General features: G+C 30.8%; 3 protein-coding genes across 3 annotated transcripts; 2 read left to right on the top strand and 1 right to left on the bottom strand.

Moving 5' to 3' along the window:
* Positions 1-1,954: 1,954 nt before the first annotated feature.
* LOC112741316 (DEAD-box ATP-dependent RNA helicase 36) lies at positions 1,955-5,961 on the bottom strand. The gene is made up of 6 exons (XM_025790245.3): positions 5,211-5,961; positions 4,423-4,745; positions 3,440-3,643; positions 3,265-3,346; positions 2,675-2,773; positions 1,955-2,548 (listed from the first exon to the last, which is right to left on the bottom strand). Exons 1-6 carry the CDS (start codon positions 5,808-5,810, stop codon positions 2,354-2,356), a joined length of 1,503 nt encoding a protein of 500 aa, XP_025646030.1. The 5' UTR covers positions 5,811-5,961; the 3' UTR covers positions 1,955-2,353.
* A 7,093-nt stretch (positions 5,962-13,054) lies between these two features.
* On the top strand, positions 13,055-13,552 carry LOC112742173 (FAS1 domain-containing protein SELMODRAFT_448915-like). The gene has a single exon (XM_025791416.1). It carries the CDS (start codon positions 13,055-13,057, stop codon positions 13,550-13,552), a length of 498 nt encoding a protein of 165 aa, XP_025647201.1.
* A 6,210-nt stretch (positions 13,553-19,762) lies between these two features.
* On the top strand, positions 19,763-20,539 carry LOC112741315 (NADH-ubiquinone oxidoreductase 20.9 kDa subunit). The gene is made up of 2 exons (XM_025790244.2): positions 19,763-20,005; positions 20,115-20,539. The coding sequence occupies exons 1-2, from the start codon at positions 19,852-19,854 to the stop codon at positions 20,264-20,266; spliced, it is 306 nt and encodes a 101-aa protein (XP_025646029.1). The 5' UTR covers positions 19,763-19,851; the 3' UTR covers positions 20,267-20,539.
* The last annotated feature ends 885 nt before the right edge of the window (positions 20,540-21,424 follow it).

The raw sequence follows: 21,424 nt of genomic DNA, 5'->3' as shown, positions 1-21,424 counted from the left end.
TTGTTTTGGTTGGGCCAATGGAGAAACATGGTTGTTGGAAAATTGAGGACGATTAAAGTTGATTTCATATGAAGGTCGTCTATTGTATCTACTTTGTGGGGGCATATGCATGAAGTAGTAGGGGTTTATAATTGTCCACAAATCGCATCAAACCAAAAGGGTTTGTGAGAATGTGACTAGCTAGTCTCAAATAGAAAATGGATGGATATAATGGATTGCATTAGCAATGTCCAATGAAAGAAAGATAATCCAAAATGATTATGTCCCACTCCCACTATATGCCAACTACTTTGTTCAACGTCACATACCAAACAGGTTCACAAGTCACAACTACTTTGAAGCCGTTTCATTGCTACGCGTGTTCATGTTGGGTCCAAAGAGATAGGAAGGTTTGCTTCTACCTGCTATGTTAGGTACACATTCAAATCAAAATGTCTCTTCCTCTCCATTCATTTTCCTTCACAATCTATTGCAATATTAGCGTTTCAACAGTTTTAACTATCACTTTCAAGTTTCAATCATAAGACATATATATAATTAAGATTAATGATTAAAATGACTAGAACACTAGTATTTTTAGATTATTTGAAAATTTTCTAATCAATTTATTAGTGCACCTAAGTCACATCAAATTTTTGGGTTATTAGGTCTTATAATAAATAATAAATATAAATATTTATTAATATGTAGAGTTACATGAAACTTTTTTATTTTAATAAATATGAGTTAATTTAGAAAATTATTTTTTAAGTGAAGTTACAAATATAAATATATGATTTTTTATTTATCAACCACAGTGAAATATTTATATTTTTTAAAATTATAAATACCTTTTCAAAATTTTTTTTACTAAACTTGATACTATATTCTAACTAAAAAAATTTTGAATTATTAATGGAACTGGAACGTAAATAAAAACGTGGTAGGAAACCATGCGATGTTTTTCCTTCATAGTGTAGGTATGACGTACGAATACCATTTAAAGGGCTTCTAATAAATAATAAGTGATGACATCTCTGTCTTTGGTCATCCATGCGCTGAGATCAGTTTTTCGTTTTTATTTTTTATTTTTATTTTTATTTTTTATTTTTTTTTTGGGATCTTGCAGTGACTACTGAGTACTGACTAACGAACTAATTGTATTTTTTCTCTAATTTATTTATTTTTTTGGAAAATAAACTGGGATATTTCCGTATATCATAGGCAAAGGGCCTTTGTGTTTTTGGAAGTAGAAGACCACGAAGTTTGAAACTTTCCGTGTGTCCCATTAGGGCCCAACCCAAGTAAAAATAGGAAGCCCACATTGCCGCATTGGGACCCCTACAAATTAATAAATGAAAATTAGTCACCAAAAAATAAATAAATAAATGAAAATTATGATAGGTTTGATGCTTGAAGCCTTGAACCCTGTATCTGCTCTGGTAAAAAGAAAAAACAACTAAGTGATAATATTTGGTGGGTAAAATAAAAGGCTGCATTCTCCTCTGCATCATTGCAATAATAACGTTTACAAACTTTTTCTTATCTTTTCTATTGTTCATCTCTATATTAAGTCCCCCAAACCCCCCCCCCCCCGGGCCCCCCTTTCCCCAAGTATTTATATGTCTTGGAATTATGTGAGTTGAGTCTCGAAATTTAATGATGATACCTAATTTAGTGCAACTGAATAAAAAAAAGGTTTAGAAGGTTTTGGTGGACTAAATAACTCTACAAGAGATAAGAGTTCAAATAATATACACTAACGATATATACTTATTCGACTTAAAATGCCTACATCTAATCTCCATTAGTCGGAATATCTTTATAAGTACCGAAACCTAGAGCTCTCCAAAGAGTGTTACAACCCCCAAAATAAACCTCACCAATTGCCTCAGACTTTGTAAATACTCCCACCGTACCGTGCATACATTGGAGATTCTCTCAGGTTCCAAAAAGTTCTAAACACTGGTGAAAATTTGAAAAGCAATGTGGTGTATAAATCTTTTCCTCCACAGAGAATGATAAAACTTCTTATAAAAAATTCTAGTCCTAAAATTTAACGTTAGTAATACATGCATCGAGTGTAATTTTTCAAAAATTAGACCAAGTGACAAACAAAATCTGCCACCTTGTAAAGATGTGAAAAGTGAAAACCACTCCAAATTGTTGGAACAGCCATAACTTATCAAAACACTACTATGTTTTAGTTCCATTTAGTCCTCTACTTCAATGATCTTTCTCCTCTTCCTTTTGCTTTGAATTTTGACTACTTCTAGGCCCTTTTCTTTAATAATTCCAATTTGTCCTTTGAGGGGCTTTCCCCATAGTCATACCAGTTTACTCCCTCTTCTTACTCACCTTCTTTAAGGATGATTTATCTGCTGATGCTTCCACCTTTTTTCTGCTTCTTTCCTTCTGCAAATTTGTTTCTTTTTCTCTTATTACCTCTTTTATTTAACAATCCTTTCTCTGCTAGCATTTTCAGTTTCTGTTTTTTCCTCTCCTTTGCTTTCTCCTCAAATCCATCATCCATCATCTTCATTTCTGCCACATTTTTGGCACTGAAAACCTACAACACCACAAAGGGGAAAAAAAAGGAAATTGGAAAATTTTAAACTTTGCAGAGTTTCTGATTGAACAAGCCACAACCACAAAAGTGATAGGGGAGGGAACCAAATATGAAATTCAGCCATACCTTTTTCATGATAGAAAGAACCTCATTTTCTTTGTATTCAATCATTTCAAGTTGCCTTTCAATAAGAGCTTCTATTTCACGAACAAGTTCAACATCATTCTGCAAGAGCCAAGTTAAAATGATAACACAGTTACAAAATCAATGCAATGTAAAATCACAATCCTTGATGTTCTCATTAATGACATGAAACAAATCAAATAATAAGGACACTGCAACTGCAAAGCCTATAAAGTTACAACACAAAAAGACACCTATCACACAAATAAATAAAAGGAGAGATATCGAGCAACTAGCAACCACCACTACCCCAAAATTTCACTGCCCTCTACAGAAAACAAGAGGACAAAGAATGAAAAGGAAGAGGAGGAAAGTAAGCTTCTGGGAATTCAATTTTATTCGCTGGTACTTTCCACTAAGAGTGGTCAGAAGTAATAAGCCAGATAGTACAGTGGTCTTTGTTCAAGCAAAGTAGCCATACAAAGTAAGAATTAGAAGGGGTGAAAGACAAACAAATCAATATACTTACCAAAAGGTATTCCAAATATTGCTTCATATTAGCAGCTCATTATATTTCTAAGAATATGATTTACCTGGGTGACAAGGCTCAAAGCCAGTCCTCCTCTACCTGCTCTGGCAGTACGACCAACACGATGAACATAGTCTCGTGGAAACCTGCAGATGAGAAGTTGAACTACCTTTTATCAAATATCAGGTGCTTCAGAAGTCAACTACGAAATATTATAAAAGATGGTCAAGAAAAATAACCTTGGAACATCATAATTGATAACAAGGTCGACTGTCGGGATATCCAAACCACGGCTGGCAACATCTGTTGCTAGCAGTACAGAGACCTTCCCTGATTTAAACCGTTGAAGTGCCTCAAGCCTTTGAGCCTGCGATTTAAATGAATATAGGGCTGCCGCTTCAAGATCAAGCACTTCTAGCATTAAACTTAAACGATGACAATCTCTGCAATTGAGGAACAATAGATGTTATCAATCTTATATGGGGATATCAGTGACAGGCAGCACAAACAACCTTTACATAGAAAGCGGAAAAGCCAGTACAGTTAACTAAACATAAAATTAATATTTTCATTAACTAAGAGACTATGACCATTCCTTGAAAAGTATAAATGCATAACAATAATCTACCGAAATTGCAAGAATTTAACTGTATTATAGTAGTTATTCTATGTCAAAAAACCATTGTATGCTATTATCACTCTTCCAGGTCTGGTCATAGTTAATTAAAAGTTGCATCAGATTACTTAACTATCATCACTTTTTTTAACCCAAACAGAAGAGTAGATCAAATTGAGGATAGTTCAATAGGTAGGAGGGATAAGGAAAACAAAGAAAACTATGGACAGAAACATTAAACAAGACTTGGATTTTAATTAATGGATCGGGCGCTCAGCCATAAACATTGTTTACAGTAGGACACATAATGTCATTTGATTCATAGACAGTACTCTGATAAGTGAAATAAAGTTGCTGTTAAAACTGTGAAAGTTGTCTGGGATTAGCTGATAGTTTTCCATAGATGCATAAGTGCCAACTATAACATTAGAAAAATAAGTCGGCATACTTGTTTGAGATATTACCCAAAATGGCAGCACGGTGCATTAGAACCCAAAATAAATAAATAAGATTATGCACCATAGATAAGAAAAAATGAACAGGAAACCATAAGACAGAAAACAAAAGCGGGTTATGAAAGTTCACTAATGTTATTAAGAGAGATACCTGCATGTAGAGATAAATACAATGGCAGATCGGATGTCCATATCTTCCATTTTTGATAAAATATGCATCAAATATACCTCCTTGACCTTTTTAGGGATGAACATAGCCTGTTGCTTAAGTGTTTCTACAGTTTTCAGGCCTTCATATGCCTCGTAGACATACAGTCTATCCTGGTAACGCTCAGACAACTTTTGCAGATTACTTGTGGTTGTTGCAGAAAAGAACAGATTTTGCCGATTTTCTGGTAAGCACTTAAAGATAAATTTCAATTCCTCCTGAAAACCGACATCAAGAACTCGATCTGCTTCATCCAGGACAAGGAACTGCATATAAATATGAAGGTAAAGAAATGCATAACATTTAGATATACACAATGTAGTTCCATATATATATACACATATATATAACCTATGTCCTACCTTCCAAGCTTCTGGGACACAGTTCTACACTACAAGCCCTCCATATACCTCCATTGAAAATCACAGCATCATTCACAGTAAACCAGAACCACACAACAGCAACATCAAAACCTTATTATCCATTAACAGAACAAAAAAACATCACGACCACTAATACATAGATTAAAATAAATCCACTGAAAGTTGCTTCCTAGAAATTCCCTGACTTTTAAACCCTCCTATAATTTAAAAATTGCAATTGAATTCTTCAAATTAAACATTTTTTTAAGCAAGTCACTCTTCACAAACAGTACTAATAGTTTGAGAAATTATGAACAATCACATATTTTTAGACTATACAAACACGAAAGAGTTGAACCTAGTTATTACCTTAGTTCTAGCAAAAACTGGAGGAATATCAGGATTCTCGAGCAAGGCCTTGATCCTCCCCGGCGTGGCAATAACGACGTGGGGCCTGGCAGCAAGCTCCTTGGTCTGCCGAAGCATGTCCATGCCGCCGACAACCACTGCAATGCGGAGGTGGAGGCAGGAACCGAGGGCGCGGAACTGCTCCGCTAGCTGGAACGCCAGTTCCCTAGTGGGCGTCACCACCAACGCGAACACACCGAACGGGTGCTCCGACAGGCGGTGGAGGATCGGGAGGGCGAAGGCGGCGGTCTTGCCGCTGCCAGTTTCATCGATGCCGAGCACGTGGCGGCCCTCCAGCACGCGCGGGATGCAGCGCGACTGAACACGCCGGGGACGCTTCATCCCGAGCTCGCCGCAAGTCTTGACAGCCCATTCGGCAAGGCCGAGTTCGGCGAATGTGGAGGCGGAGGAAGAGGAGGAATCTGTGGTGGTGGATGCGGCGGCAGCTGCTGGCTTAGAGGTTGAGTGATTGTTGTTGACGGTGGAGATAGGGTTTCGGGAGGGTTTGGAGGTGGGTTTGAAGAGAGGGAAGTTTTGGTCTGCAAGGATTTGCTGCTCCATTATGTTTCCTAAGTGTAAGCCAACATGTTTCCCTAATATTCACTTTTTGGGCATCAGTTAATTACTAACCTCTTTTATTTTTTATTATTAGAGAAATTTTGTTTGAACAACCAAGATTTTTATTAAATTTAGAAAAATATATGCATTGCATATATCTTTTTATTAAAAAATAATCTTTATTCTTTACTATAATATTATTCTTATTATTAGATTACGCTACTAAAATTATGTCTAATTTTTTAATTTGCCGATAAATTATTTTAAAATATTATAAAAATACTCAAACATTACATAATTATTTTCAAAAGTTTTTTTACATATTAATTTTGATTAATTTTTTATAAATATGATTTAAAAAATAGGATATTTTTATATTTAAAATTTGATAATTTTTTTATATTTTTTCGTTAGTGTTAAGAATACTTTTAAATAAAAAATTCTACAAGATAGAGGATAATTGTTAAGATGCTTTTGATATAGACCCCATTTAAGATAAATTCGTGTAACCTCGTCTCTCTCATTTGAGTGATATTGTCAAATTTGAAGCCAATTTTTCAGTGTCTCCTTCCAAAAAATTAAGGTCAAATTCATCAGATGCAACTCTTTAAATTTTTGAAAGTTGTATTTCACTTTCTTCGTGATTCATTAAAGTAGAAAACTATTTACAAGTGTTGATATTGTACAAGTTATATGTTCTCCTTCTTAAATATTAGTCTTCCTCTTAAAAAATGTATCAATTCTTTAATTTTTCATCATTATTTTGTATAAAAATTTGAATATATATCCTGTAAAATATGTAAAAAAAATTAGAAAGATAAATATTAAAATTTATAATATTTATTGATTTTTTTATCAATTTATACAAATACAATAATATCAATATTTATTGAATATTCTAATATTTTTATCATATAAAAAATTAAATTAAATAAGTAATAATATATAAAATAATATTAAATTAAATAATAGAAAATACCTAATTTTTTAGCAAAGTAAGCAAGTAACAAGAAGAGTGTCTTTATAGTGTTTTTATAATGATGATTTTTATTTTTTATTTTGTTAGATGATTTTTTTTTATTCTTATCTCTTTTTATTAGATAACTTTTTTTTTGTTAAATAACTTTTTTGATTTGATTTGATTGTTAGATGATCTTTTTTATTTTTATTTTTTTTGTTAAATAATTTTTTTGATATTTAATTTTATCGTTTAATTTTGATGTATTATAACTTTAAACCTAAAAATTATTATACAATAAAAATATAAGATAAGAATTGAACCTAAATATTTTAAATTATAATAAAATATTTGAGCTAACTTAATTATTTCTTATTTTTTAAAAAATTACTACTAATATTTTTATAAAAAATTTAGAGGGACCATGGCACATTATCCTAGTAAAGCTCCGCCTCTGTTGTTGGAGACTGGTTTAATGCTAAAAGTATATGGCAAGCCCTTATTTCCCCTAAGCAAACCAACACTTTGTTCAACTTGGATTTGATGAGCTGGATTGAAAATAATCTCTCTTCTCCTAATAATCTCTCTTTATGGTTTTACACTTTTTGAAGGTACTACTATCCCAAATTCAGTAGCTTTAAAGCAAATTAAAGTGCGAAACAAGAAAATTCTTATGTCATGAACTATAAAACATGATAGAACTTTTTGAGTGATGACTGCCCTTTAGCTCCTCCTTGCACTGCTCTCGTTGATAATGTCAAAGTCTAAGCAGAACTTAGGCATTTATTACGTTAGCTGGTTACATGTTTTTCGTGAAGCAAATTATAAATTATGTTGCCAATATTATAGCAAAGAAAGGGCAAAATCTTGGTGGATGTTACAATACTTATTTATTGTTTGGAGTTTTGAAATTTCTTTATATTATTAATATTGTAACATGCGTTAGCATAGTATTTTAGAAAATATTTTATTAATGGAGCTTTTATTATATATTGATAACATCATTAAATAATTAATGCCAAAAAATTATACTTTTTAAAAATGTTAATATTTAAAAAATTAACACTAACTTAAAATTATACTTTTAAATAAAAAATATAAAATAATCATAAAATATTAATCTCTCATTTTTATTTATTTAGTAAGCAATATTTTTTTTAATTTTAACGTTTTATTAGTGTTAATTTTTTACTGAAATAAAATAAAAAATTATTATTTCCCATAACAATTTTTTTATTCTTATCTTTTAAGATTTATTTTGTTTTAAAATTTTATAAATTCATTATAGTATGATCTAAATCGTACTGGCATATTTTTATATTTAATTAATCTAATTTCATTCACATAATTTAAAATTTTAAATTATAAAATTTTAAATTAAAATTTAAATAAATATAATTTAATTAATAACTTAATTTAATTTGATAAAAATAAACGTATTTGTATTATTATACTTATATGATTAATTATATTTATTCGGTTTTAAAAAAGTAAAAAAGTAACTATTTAAAACCGTTAATTATAAATTAAAAAATTAATATACTCGTATTATTTTTAATATGACTACCTTTATACTACTCCCTAATAGTTTGGTGAATCGAGAATTTTTAAAGTCTTTGATTATTTAATAAATCAATACTCCATATATTTTTATTTTTAAATCTTTTTAAATTAGTTTTTTGCAGTTAAAATTTTTATTATTTTATTTATATTTATTTTACCTCTTCTGCTTTAAATTAAAAAACCCTTTTTATATTTATTCTACCTCACAACTCTCTTTCTCAAATCTCACTTCTAACCAAATCCATCACCACCGTTCACCGCCATCATTGGCGTCTCGTTCAACGTCGCATCTCCTTTATCGTCTATCATCGCGTCGCCGCCGTCTTGGAGGCACTTCGCCCTCACTCGCCGCCTACTTCTCCCATGTGGTGTGAGTGGTAATACTGTTGTGCTCCTCTGTTGTTCTTCTATTTTAATTGTTCTGGTCTTCTATTTTTGCTCCGATTTTAGTGTTTTAAATTAAAATTTAAAATTTTACTTTCTACCTCGTTTAAGTAATCTAATCCTAAAAGAAATATCTTAATATTTAAGCTTAATACTAAATAATATATTTGGTTCTATTAATTAAATTCGAATTCACATTTTCGTGTTGTTTCTTTTATTACTAAAGAAAAAAAATTCAAATTCAAATTTTTATTTTTTTATTTAATAAAACAACTTTAATTATTTAAAAAGTATTTTTATCATTTAAAATTATATGAAAAGTGCATTTTAGTCTTTTAAAATTAAATTTAAATTTTAATATTATAAATTTATTAAATAATATCAATCCAAATTAGAATTAGATTTTTAAATAAAAGAAAAAATTTGCAACAAAAAAAAATATGAATAAAAAAAGAGATGAATGATAATTGAAGTGAAATTAGGATTAGATAAAAGTTATATGATATTATGATTTGTTGTTAGATTGGTTGTTCGAACTTGTAAGTCAGCCCTTAATTTTTATAAAGATATTTTTTGTCTTTATAAAATTATCTATAAGATTATTTGATAAATTAAAATTTAAAATTATATTTTTTAATTCATTTAAATAAATTTAATTCTAAAATAATTTTTATTGTTTAAATTTTTAGTTTTTTGATACATTTTAAACAACGTCAACACCAAAAAGATAATTTTACCTTTTTATTAATATTTAAATAAATATTTTATAATTTTTAAATTAATCTTTAAAAAAGATAATTTTATCTTTTTAAATTTAAATATAATTTTTTTAGTTTCACTCTTTTTAAAATTAAATTAAATTTTTAATTTAAATTAAATAACTTTAATCTTAAAAAAATATTTTAGTCTTTTAAAATTAATACCAAAAAATATGTTTGACTTTTTAATTTTTTAAACTTTTTATAATAATTTAATATGAGTAATATTAATTCAAAAATATAACGGGCTTAAAATGGCCCAAATTAAAACAATAATCTTAGTCTAAACAAATTTTAAATAAAAAAATAAAAAAATAAATATTAACTTTTGTTTAACTCTTTAAAAGAATTTTAATACTCCAAAACTTCAAGGAGCATTAAAGCAGGTTCCTCAAAATCTCCCCTAAGTTCTCCATATCTTTGATAGTGCTCCTCATGAACTTTGATTGTTTTGGCACCCTTGGTTTCATGGGATCTTGATTTACTTCCTTCTGTTTTTTCCTTTCCTGGAATCTTTGACCCCCTTCTCACCAAAAAGTAACTCTCCCAAAACCAAATTAACCAACACATTTTAGATAGGATAAATTATTAAAATGGTATCTAAAAAATTATTTTGATGATAGATATAATTCTAAAAGATATTAATGATAAATAAGTCTCAAAAAATAAAAAATATGATAAAAAAATTAGATATTAAATATATTTTAAAATAAAATAAAAATTATATTCTAATGTAATTTTTTGAAAATATTATTAAAAAAAATAAGATTTTTAAAGATTAAATTTTGTTGTGAATTTTTTGTACATTTTTTAAATATTTATTCAAATGTTGGTAAAAAATTCGAATTAAATAAATAAGCTGTTTGATAAATATAATTTTTTTTGTTATTTATAAAAAATATAATATTTATTAATTATTTTTATGTATTTTTTAAATTATTTAGAGTCTGTTTTGTTAATAACATTTTTAATATTTTTTAAAAACCTTTTTATGTCCGTTTGAATTTTTTGAATATCAAATTGGTAGGTAATTATTGTAGATATTATTGTGGAAAAAATAGAGAGGAGCACAAATTGAGCGAGGCGCTCTCACTTTCAACATCCTTTTCTTAAAAAATAAACTAAAGTTCTTTATGTAATTTCAGGGTGATATGATGATTTGGCACTTTGTCTAAGGTTTTCTCTATCACCATCATTTTGTCATACGAAAATTTTACATTCTCTTACTTTAATGTGTTACATCTGCTAGTTTGGATCTTCATTTCCGTCCTAATAATGTTGAATTGCCCTCGTGAGATAGCTAACAGTAAATGTATAATATTTTAATTTGATTCAAACTAGTAATGATATGTACTTTTAAATATGCTCCAAATTTTTAAACAAAGTAAAAACGGAATATATTTAATATTTTAGAAATTTACGAGAATATATAATACTAAGGGTTTGTTTGAGTAAGTTTTTAAAAAAAGATATTTTTTCGAGTTATTTTTTTTAAAAGATTTTATGAAGAAGTAAAAGTAATTTTATGTTTGGATATCACATGCAAAAAGATCTTTTTATCTATTAATTATGTTTGGGTATAACGATATAAATAGGGATGGCAAAATTCCCCGAGACGCGGGGATTCCTGCGGGGACTGCCCCGAATGGGGATCCGATTGTGGGGAATTTTTCCTGCGGGGATGGGGATGGAGGACAAAATTCCCCCGAAGCAGGCGCGGGGACCCGAGCGGGGATCCCCGTCCCGTCCCCGTTATTCCCCGAAATTTATGAATTCCTTGAATTATCCTTAATAGTTTATTTCTCATATATGTTTTTTAGTCATTTCTCACACACACATATATATAGGAAACCTAGAACTCCTAATCTTTATTTGCATAACCTCTCTTCAATTCAAAGATCCCTAAGGCTGTCCATACTCCATCCAACATCTCTGCAGCCACCCCCTCGTCACCCTTCTCACCGCATCGTCACACCTCACCGTGACATCACCCTTACCGCGTCGTAATTTCTATTTACGGCGTTCCTTTTTGTAACTCTGCCGTCGTGTCCATTCTCCTCTCTGTTGTCGCGTCTTCCACCTCGTCCACTGCTTTTTTCTTTGGCTCGTCGTTGCGTCTCCCCATTGCGTTATTTCGAAAGAAGTCACCATCGTGTTATTTATATTTTTGTATAAAATCTTGCAGTTTTTGTATAAGATAGATACTTGTAACTCTATTCATATGAAAATTAATAATTAGTTAGAACTATTATGTAGATGAGAAATTGGGTCCCCGCGGGGAATGGGGCTCCGTGGGGAACGGGGATGGGGAGCAATTTTCCCCCACGGCGGGGAATGGGGCGGGGATGGGGAGTAAATCTGAGGGCGGGGATGGGGAGCAGGGAGGCATCCCCCGCCCCCGCCCTGCCCCATTGACATCCAAAGTACTTTTTTGTTTATTTATCACATGAAAATTTTTTTTTTTTAAGAAAAAAAATCTTTTAAAAAAAATATAAATTACAACTTCTCAAAAAAATGTTTTTTTATTTTTATTTTTTTAGTGCTTTTACTTTTACTACTAAAAATTTGTCAAACACACTAAAAAATATAAAAAAAAAACTTTTTTATTAAAAAAAGATATTTTTTTTAACAATATAATAGCGCCCAAACAAACACTAAGTTAGTAACTAATGTTTCCCTTAACCAATTTGTTTTCTTAATTAAAAAAGAACTTCGGAAGTAGCACTTATTAGTTAGTTATTACGGATTAGTGAACCTGTGGGTGTGGGGTGGATCAAAGTAGGAATCTAATTGATCAGTTCTAGTAAGCCTTAAATATGCAAATTATTAAGTCTTTTTATAGGTATCCCATTAAGATGAGATTAATTTTTTTTTTTAAATGAAAAAATTGATAAAATAAAAAAAAGTTATAATTACACTTGTATTTTTATTTTATTTTATCAATTTAAAAAAAAAATTTCCCTCAAAACGACCCATTAATTTGATAATTAAGTTAACTTATATAAATAAAAAAGATTAAGATCTTGTAAAATGAGAAAATTAATAAATTAGTAAAATGAGTAAGTTAATTATTTTTAAACTAAAATAGTAGAGCATATATTTTATAAAAATTATAAAATCAATCGTAATTAACCTTTCACTGACTCTTTTATTTTAGAGGATCAAAATTTAAATAAATAGGAATCAATAGCAACTCCCAACTAAAAAAATATTATTTTTTAAAAAGGTAAAATACCCTTTCTTCATGACCCCTCAAATTTTCATTTGAAAAAAAAAATTCTTGGGATCGGTTGGATTAGGTGCATGATGATAAAAGATTAATCAAATGCTTAATTAACATATTGAGAGCACCCTTAGCACACTAGTACACATTTACATATACAACATTATACCAAAAAAAAAAAAGCTTATTGCATGGTTTCCAAGAAAGTGCTTCCTCTCATGTACAACCTACTCTGAATTAGGTTCTGTGAAATAATATTATGAAGCTCCTCATGCTTCTTATCCCTCAGCACCTTCCTCCTTGTCTTCACTTATTTATTCACACACACAAACAAACACAAGTCTCTATCCACAATCAAAAAATGGGGTTGCATTGTTATTATCATTATTATTTGTTGATGATGCTTGTTCTTGTAACTGGTTATGCAGAATCACAGCCAATTTTTCACCCTTTTAACCACACTGATTTACAAGCAGCAATATCTGACATGAGAACAAAATCTTACTATGGATTTGCAATGCTATTGCAAATGCTAAATGGAACATCACAACCAAGTAGCTCCTTAACATTCTTGATGCCAGATGATAGGGAACTATCAACATCAGCCATTGCTGCTGATGAAATTGAAGATTTCTTGCTAAGCCATGCAATTCCAATGCCACTCTACTTCAATGATTTATCTCATTTCCCAACTGGGACCCTTGTTCCCTCAGGCATAAGCACCAAAATGATTAGGATCCATAACCGTGGAAGGGGTGATTTCTTTGTTAATAATGCTCAGATTGTTTCTGCTAATGTTTGCTTGGGCTCTGTCATCAAGTGCCATGGCATTGATGCAATTATTGAATATGATGCTTGACATCATTCCACATTATTATTGTTATTGTTCTTAGGATCCTTCACTTGCAAGCAATCCACCCTGCCTATATGATGATGAAATATCAGAAATAAAACCAATAACAATTCTCTTATTTTGATGATTTCTGTTGTTTAATTATACTTTAAAGATTAATTAATTGGATCATTGTATTATATAAATATATATAGGTATGAGTAGTAGTGACGTTTGTGGTTGGATTTTATGTGGTTACCTAACACCTAAACACATAGAAGAGACAATTTGGACTCAATTGAACTTTCAAGTCATCTTCATTGTTGTACTTTCTACAAAACCTTATTGCATGAAAACCGTTTACTTGTTCAGAGGGATTTGTTACTTCTTGTTTCTGCTCTTGAAAACAGTAATTACATGTTCCTATTTCTAAATCTATATATTAAAAGAACATACTATAGAAAACAAATTAAAACATTCTCTAAAGATCCTTCTCATCGTCATGAACATACTATATATAAGGTAAGTTATATAGCATGTATTCATCACCATCACATACAGATATATAGTGATCATAGCACATAAATCATACAATAATACTAACTAGACATGATGATATGTGCCAATAACCCACCATATATATATGGAATGTGTAATGTGTCACATTATTGATTGTACTAGGTGTACATTTTATGTGACCCATCATCATCATCATCATCATATATAATATATAGTTTTAGAGATGAAGAGAAGTGTCAACACCAGAATCACCAGAAGCACAAGAGTCCCAATCATACAAATCGTCATTATTATTATTGTTGTTGTTGTTATTCTTCCATGGCTCTGCATGAGATGTATAGTTCTTCTGGAAGCTTCTTCTTCTGTGGTCCTGATCCTCCTCTTCCTGTGAAGTTGTAGTTGTTGGCCAAAGAGAAAGAGAAACATGGGGTGGTGGGGATGGTGAAGATGACCTTGATGATGATGATCTTGTTCTACTACTTGTTGTTGCTGCTGCTGATACATAATTGTGATTATTATGAATGGGACTGATGAATAAGTGTTTATTATTGTTAATAGACTCAGTAGTTAGCATTAACTTTCTGAGCTCTCTCTCTTGTCTCATTTCCTTCACTCTCTGGAGTTGCCTAAACCTCTCTTGTAGAAGAGCAATGGAGGAATGACGAGCCACAGTTGAATGATTGTTGTTGTTGTGACTTTCCCTACCCATTTTGAAGAAGAAGAAAAGGGTGCAATAAGGGTATAAGGAAGCATGAGTTGATGTACGTGTGTATATATAGGGTGATCATTTGAGATTTGCTTATATAATGATGTACTAAACTTTTTAATAACTTGTTGGAACATGTTATTGGACTACTACTCTTCTTTCTTTTCAAAATAAGGCTACTCACGTGAAGATGTAGTATAAAAATGTATCTGAAAAAAGGTTAGATGGTTTTATAGGTAGGAATAGTAATAAAATAGGACGTCATCAGTATTTTAATATCTACGCCTGTTTCAAATATTAACTGCTTATTCGGTTACTCGTTTTATTATCGAGTAAATAATAATATTTGTCCCTAAAAAATCACTTATTTTTTAAATTAGTTTTTGAACTTTTTTTTTGGTTAAATTTATTCTTTAAAAAAATTTAAGTTAATCATCACGTTGGTTTTTTTATTATTTTTTTTTGTTGACAATATCAAAATTTATTAATATAACACGTTAAATAACATCACAATATATATTTAGGAGTTTTAATTGACTATTAACATGATAAGTTTATAAAATTATATCAAATTAAAATTTAATTAATAGGAATTTTGAGACATTAGAATTTCTTAATTTGGGATTGATTTCATCTAATTTCATAGACTTATCATGTTATTCGCCAATTAAGATTACTAAGTATGTGTTGCGGTGTCACTTAACGTATCACATCTGCAAATTCTAAACTCTAACGCTATTAGTAACGGAAATAAAAGAAGGACTAATATAACTAATTTAAAATTTTTGAAAGATGAATTTGAATAAAAAAAATATTCTAAAAGATGAATTTGAATAAAAAAATATTTGAAGACCAATTTAAAAAATAAATAATTTTTTAAAAATTAATTTAACTATTTACTCAATATCTCTCGATATTTTATTATTAAAAATTCATACCCACTAATACTTTATAAATAGAGTTGGTTTAAATTACCTTCAGCTAAAATATTTAACATAATATATATAAATATCTCAATGAGAAATGTTAGAGTTATCAGTACTTATTATATTTTATCAATTCAATATATTTTATTTTATATTTTTAAACATTGATAACTATCTTATAGTTAAAAATAATAAATTTTGATTGATTCTCTGATATTACTCTATTTCAATTATTATCTTTACACAAAAATATCTTATAAAAATGTAAAATTAAGTGTAGTAAAAAATAGAATTATAATAATACTAAAAAGAGAAAAGAACTAAATAAAAATGGTGTGATGGAGTGATGTGAAATGAATGAGAATCGGCAGAAAGGGTGGAAAGTCCAAAAGGAAGAAGTTGAAAGGGCAATCTGAGGGCTCGGGGATGGTGGGGGAAGGAGGGAGCTCCTTCTTTTTCGGTACAAAGAGGCAAAAGCATTGCTAAAGCAGAAAAGGAGCGAGTAGAATAGTCCAAGAGAATGTCGGAAGCAAGCACATGGAAGGGTGTGTTTGGAGGAATAATAAGTCGAGTGAGGCACTGCCAACATGTCCCAAAAGTACTTCCTCTCCCTATTCATCTTTGCTTATGCTATTGCTTCTTTCTCAACTCTCCCCTTGACAAGGATACACGATACAGGACACCAGTTCCCGGCGTACTAGAGTGAGCGGATTTCGCGACGGTCGTGCCTACAAAGATATTTCGCCAAATTAAAAAAGCCAAAGTGATACTAGGTTTAGGCTTAGGGGTGAAAACGGATTGGATCGGAATTGAATATGGTCAAAATCTCAATCCGGTTCGCACTAAAATCATTGGATTGGATTTAATATTTGCGTTTTCAAGTTCGGATCTGATCTCCACATTTACGGATCGAATATCGGATATATCCGCAAAACATACAAATATTTAAAAAATTTATTTTTATTCAAAAATATCAATAAAATTCCTTTTTTGCACTCTTTTAAACATGTTTATTTTAAAATATTATTAAACATATTTTTGAAAATAATAAAAATAAAATAATTCAACATATATGATAATTATTAGTGGAAATAAAACATAAAAAAATATTTACTTATTTATTTATCCTTTGGGAGTCGCAAAGAATCAATATATGAATAACTACGTGAAATCTGTAATTCGATCCTATTAGTATGCGAATCAAATCAATATCCACAATTTTCAGATTTAGGCTTGGACGTGAGCCTTTTGAGCCGTAACTTGTGTGCCCCCCAAGTCTTTGGTTGGGATGGGCATCGCCGGTTTGGGCCTTCGCCAAGATAGATCCAAGAGGTTGCCTTTGGGTCATCTCTTAACACTTTGTATAATGTGCCGAAGAGCTTTAGCTCAAGTGGCATCTCACCCCCTCCCCATCACTAAGGTCTAGAGTTCAAACTCTAGAGGATGCATTTGAGGGAAAAAATGTGGTAAATATATGAGGAGTGTGTGGGTGTGTTGTGTACCTAGGATTGGGGGTTGTCCAATCCATTGGGGTACCTAGGATTGGGGGTTGTCCAATCCACTGACCAAAAAAAAAAAAAAAAAAAAAAACACTTTGTATAATGTTATTGCTTCTTCTAATCAATTTCAACTAAAATGAAAATGATATTATTTGATATAATACATTATTTGTTTCACCTCTAGTTATTAGATTTATTATTAGGTGTTTCTACCACAATGAACCTTTTCCTTTTGTTGGTTGAGGAATTGGGGGCAGTGTATAATAGGAAGAAGACAAAGGCTTAGAAGGAGGAATAATGTTTGGAGGTAATGATGCTTTGATTGAAGAAATTATGTATGACAAGTACAAACATACCAACATTCCTTTCTCTCTCTTCATATCTCTATGCAACTCCTTTGTCCACAAGCATTTGGATGTGAATGGCATGCACTAATGAAAGCTGCAGATACCACTAATGCTTTAGATTGGATTTTCCTCTCATTTCTTTCTTTTATATATGCATCCATCAGAATGAAGCTAGCTACCCCCACTTCAATTCTTCTTCCCTCTATTATTTTCTAGCTCCCCCCCCTTCTTAGATCTTCTTGCTTTGGAACAAAGATTTGACTGATTGAAGATTAAATTACAAGACAAGGCGTGCATTACAAATCTTATTATATTAATTTTTCTTCTCATTGGACTACATTATGTTTAGGTAAAAATATAGATATAGATATGTTGGTATATTAGTCCAAATTAGGAACATAACAAGCATAAAAAGTTGATTGAAGGTGCAATAATAATAAGGTTAAGGTGCTACCATTTTGATGACTTGATTAGAATTATCTGTGACAGTTTATTACTACTATTATTATGTAGTTAGTGTGGTGTAATAATATATAAACTTGTGCATCGCTATGTCCAATAAAGAAAGAGGCGTTTTTGGAGTTGAGCTTTGAATTGGACATGCATGTAGCAGCCTCAGAAGGGAAGATGTTAGGTTTGCTTCAAATCAGAAAAGGTATCAAAACAAAATGCCTAATGAGTAATGACATTGTAAGTAGCTAGAAGTTCATGTACTTGAACAGCCTGTATGAATCATATGATCATGATGGTGGGACTAATTAATTCAATCAAAAGTTCAAAACTGATTTTTGAATGTTTAAATTATCATGTTTCTTCGTTTTGTTTATTTTTCTACTGTATTTTCAATTAGTGGGTTATTGCATAAGGCGAGATTTAAATTTGAGATTGTTTAAGTGGACTAGTGAACTGACTAGTAATTATTAATCCATTTATAAAATATATATTAAATTATAAAAAATACATATTAAAAAAATAAAATAATACATAATATTTAAACATAAATATATGGTAATTATTTTTTTTTATGTATGTAACATTTTTAATATTCAGCGTGCATGTTAAAAAATCATTAAAGTTGATACCTATAAGAAACTTTTACAATTTATATTACTAGGATGAAGATATGATTAAGTTAAACATGATATTATCTCTCTCTATAAACTTGGACCAAATTAAGCTTTAGAAGCAGTTATTTAATGGGGAAAAGAAAGCGGTAAAAAAGTACGAGAAGAAGTGAGATATAATTTGGTGGATAGTGGAAAACATGGGTACTTCAGGAATGCAAACATGCAGATTGTTGATTGTTCCGCTAAATAATGGAATCTCGAGATTATCAACGGCAAGTTTGATTGAATCTGAGTTGTCTCCAACATGATTCATTACATTATATATTTCACCTCATCATCACATTCATGTCTACTATATGACGCTACTAAATCACCATTCTTGAAAACTTGAATATTTTTTATAAAACAAAATTAACAACTGCTATTATAATAGCTATGTTTAGCCGAGTTCGGTCCTTGTATAATACTACTAATTAATTTTATATACTTAACTTGATTATAAAAATTGTATTTGATAAAATTACTTTTAACATTTAAAATTACTTTAATAAAGAATAGATATTTATTATTATATAAAATTATATTAAACTTTCAATTTTAAAAAATACAAATTAAATTTTAAAATCATAAAATGAGAGTGTCATACACCGTAAAAGTGCAGTAAAATAGTAGTAAACATAAAATGTTGTCATATACTGTATAAGAAGTTAAAATTCTGTATAAGAAATCAAAAATTTTATATAGAATTTCAAACAGTTTTTTAATCAGAAAAATATGTCTAGTCACAAAAAAAAAATCAGAAAAATGGTAGAGACTCAAGTGCAGTCGACTTTACGTGAAGTTGATAGTTGAGACCTGTTAAATGGTTTATTTGACTGACTAAATTTTTATCTAATGATTCTCAACTATTAATTTCATGTGAAGTCGACTGCACTTGAATTTGTATCCAGAAAAATATGTCTTAAATACTGCGCAGGTTTCTGGTAAGATTAAAAAAAAAAGAAAAAAAGAATAAGTAAAGAAAATTAAGTACTGTAGAGAAGTAATTTTGAAAGCAAAGTTGAAGCCCAATATAGAGTGGGCCAAAAGTGTTATCCCTAAAGCTGGAGGTAAGGCCCAATAGAAAGCCCAACAACACAAAAAACAGTGTCTCTTCTTAGTTCTGCTGTTACAGTAGCTGTGTTGTGGTGCGTGCGTCTGTTAATCTGTTATAGTAATCGATCTAGAGTGAGAGATTCAGCGAAGAAGAGGAAGAAGCGAAGATGAACACAGACATCACAGCATCGACGAAGCCAGAGTACCCTGTAATCGATCGCAACCCTCCCTTCACCAAAGTCGTAGGCAACTTCAGCACCCTCGATTATCTCCGATTCTCCACCCTCACCGGCATTTCGGTCACCGTCGGTTACCTCTCCGGTCACCTCTCTTTTTCCCTCTCTATTAGTTATATTTCAATTAATCAATTCAATTGAATAATAATAATGATGATAAAATTAAAAATTGCCCCCAATTTGGTTGAAATTAGGGATTAAGCCTGGAATCAAGGGACCTTCCATGGTGACTGGGGGACTCATTGGGCTCATGGGCGGGTTCATGTACGCTTACCAGAACTCAGCGGGTAGACTCATGGGTTTCTTCCCCAACGACGATGAGGTAGCTCGCTACAAGAAGAAATAAGCTTCTTTTTTTTTTTTTACTATTTAATTTTTTTTATTAGTTGTTATTTTCACATTTGGGACCTCTCTATTACTTTTTAACTCTACGGTGCTAGCTCTGAATAATTTGATCTCCCTTTATTGTTGGGATTGCTTGTTTCTTGAGCTGCATTTCCTTTGTGACGAGCTTGTCTTGTTGGAATGATAAGTCAATGTTATGTGGATTTTTCTGTGGCTCTGTATGATTGAGGTTCGATTTAGTAATATACCAAGAGAGTTTGTGGTGTGTTTGCAAGTTTGGGGTTTTGTTCTTTCCAGATAGTTTCAGATGGAAAAGAGTTAAGAGTCATAGTCATTCTTTAAACCAGTTCCTTCATAATGCAATGTTATCTTATCTTTGAGGGATTCTAAGGGAACATTTGTTATACAAGTTAATAGATGGTATAAGGGGGAATTTACTTATGTTAGCATTGGTCACCATATTTGCTACCAAATTAAACATGAAGTCGTGCTAATCATTAACATGCCATCAGCCTTTCCCTTTTCTGATTGAGATAAAACACTAGGTGCACAGTTAACACTTAGAATGTTCAGAAGATGAGAAATAGGGGATGTGATAACACTAAAACGGTCATTGTTCCCCATATAGAGAATGTGTAGAGATAAAGAGTGAGTCCAACTCTGGTGCTAATACTTGCAACCAGTTTCTCCATGCGAAAGGTTCTACATTGTCCAACTCTCTGCTCTGCTATTAAATTCTGAATCTAAAACCACCTTGTTTCATGCTGTTTCAAATTGTAGCACCAGTTAATACATGCTTATGTACTACTTTTATTGCAATGAATATGTGTCATATGTTATGTGCTTGGTGGCTAAGGAGTTAAGGAGATACTGATTTTTTCTCCCCCAGAGCTTATGTTGTTGTGAATGAAAAAATCTAAATTTGGTAATACACTAATACATAATTTATAAGCTGCTTGGGTTATGCTTCATGGGGTTATTTTTTTTATCGTTTTTTCTTCAACCTGTGATTATCCTTGGTAGGAGCAACATGGTCATGTTACTGTATAAATTGGTAGGGAAAAAAAGGAAGCATATGAATGGATTTTATTACTATAGTTGAACATATTTGGATTTTTTTTCTGTACCCAATTCTTATTCTGATGCCGATACCTTGTAT

This window comes from Arachis hypogaea, chromosome 14 (assembly GCF_003086295.3).
Source record: "Arachis hypogaea cultivar Tifrunner chromosome 14, arahy.Tifrunner.gnm2.J5K5, whole genome shotgun sequence".
NCBI classification, from domain to species: Eukaryota; Viridiplantae; Streptophyta; class Magnoliopsida; order Fabales; family Fabaceae; genus Arachis; species Arachis hypogaea.
The sequence above is the reverse complement of the archived record's forward strand: the minus strand, read 5'-3'. Positions and strand labels throughout refer to the sequence as shown.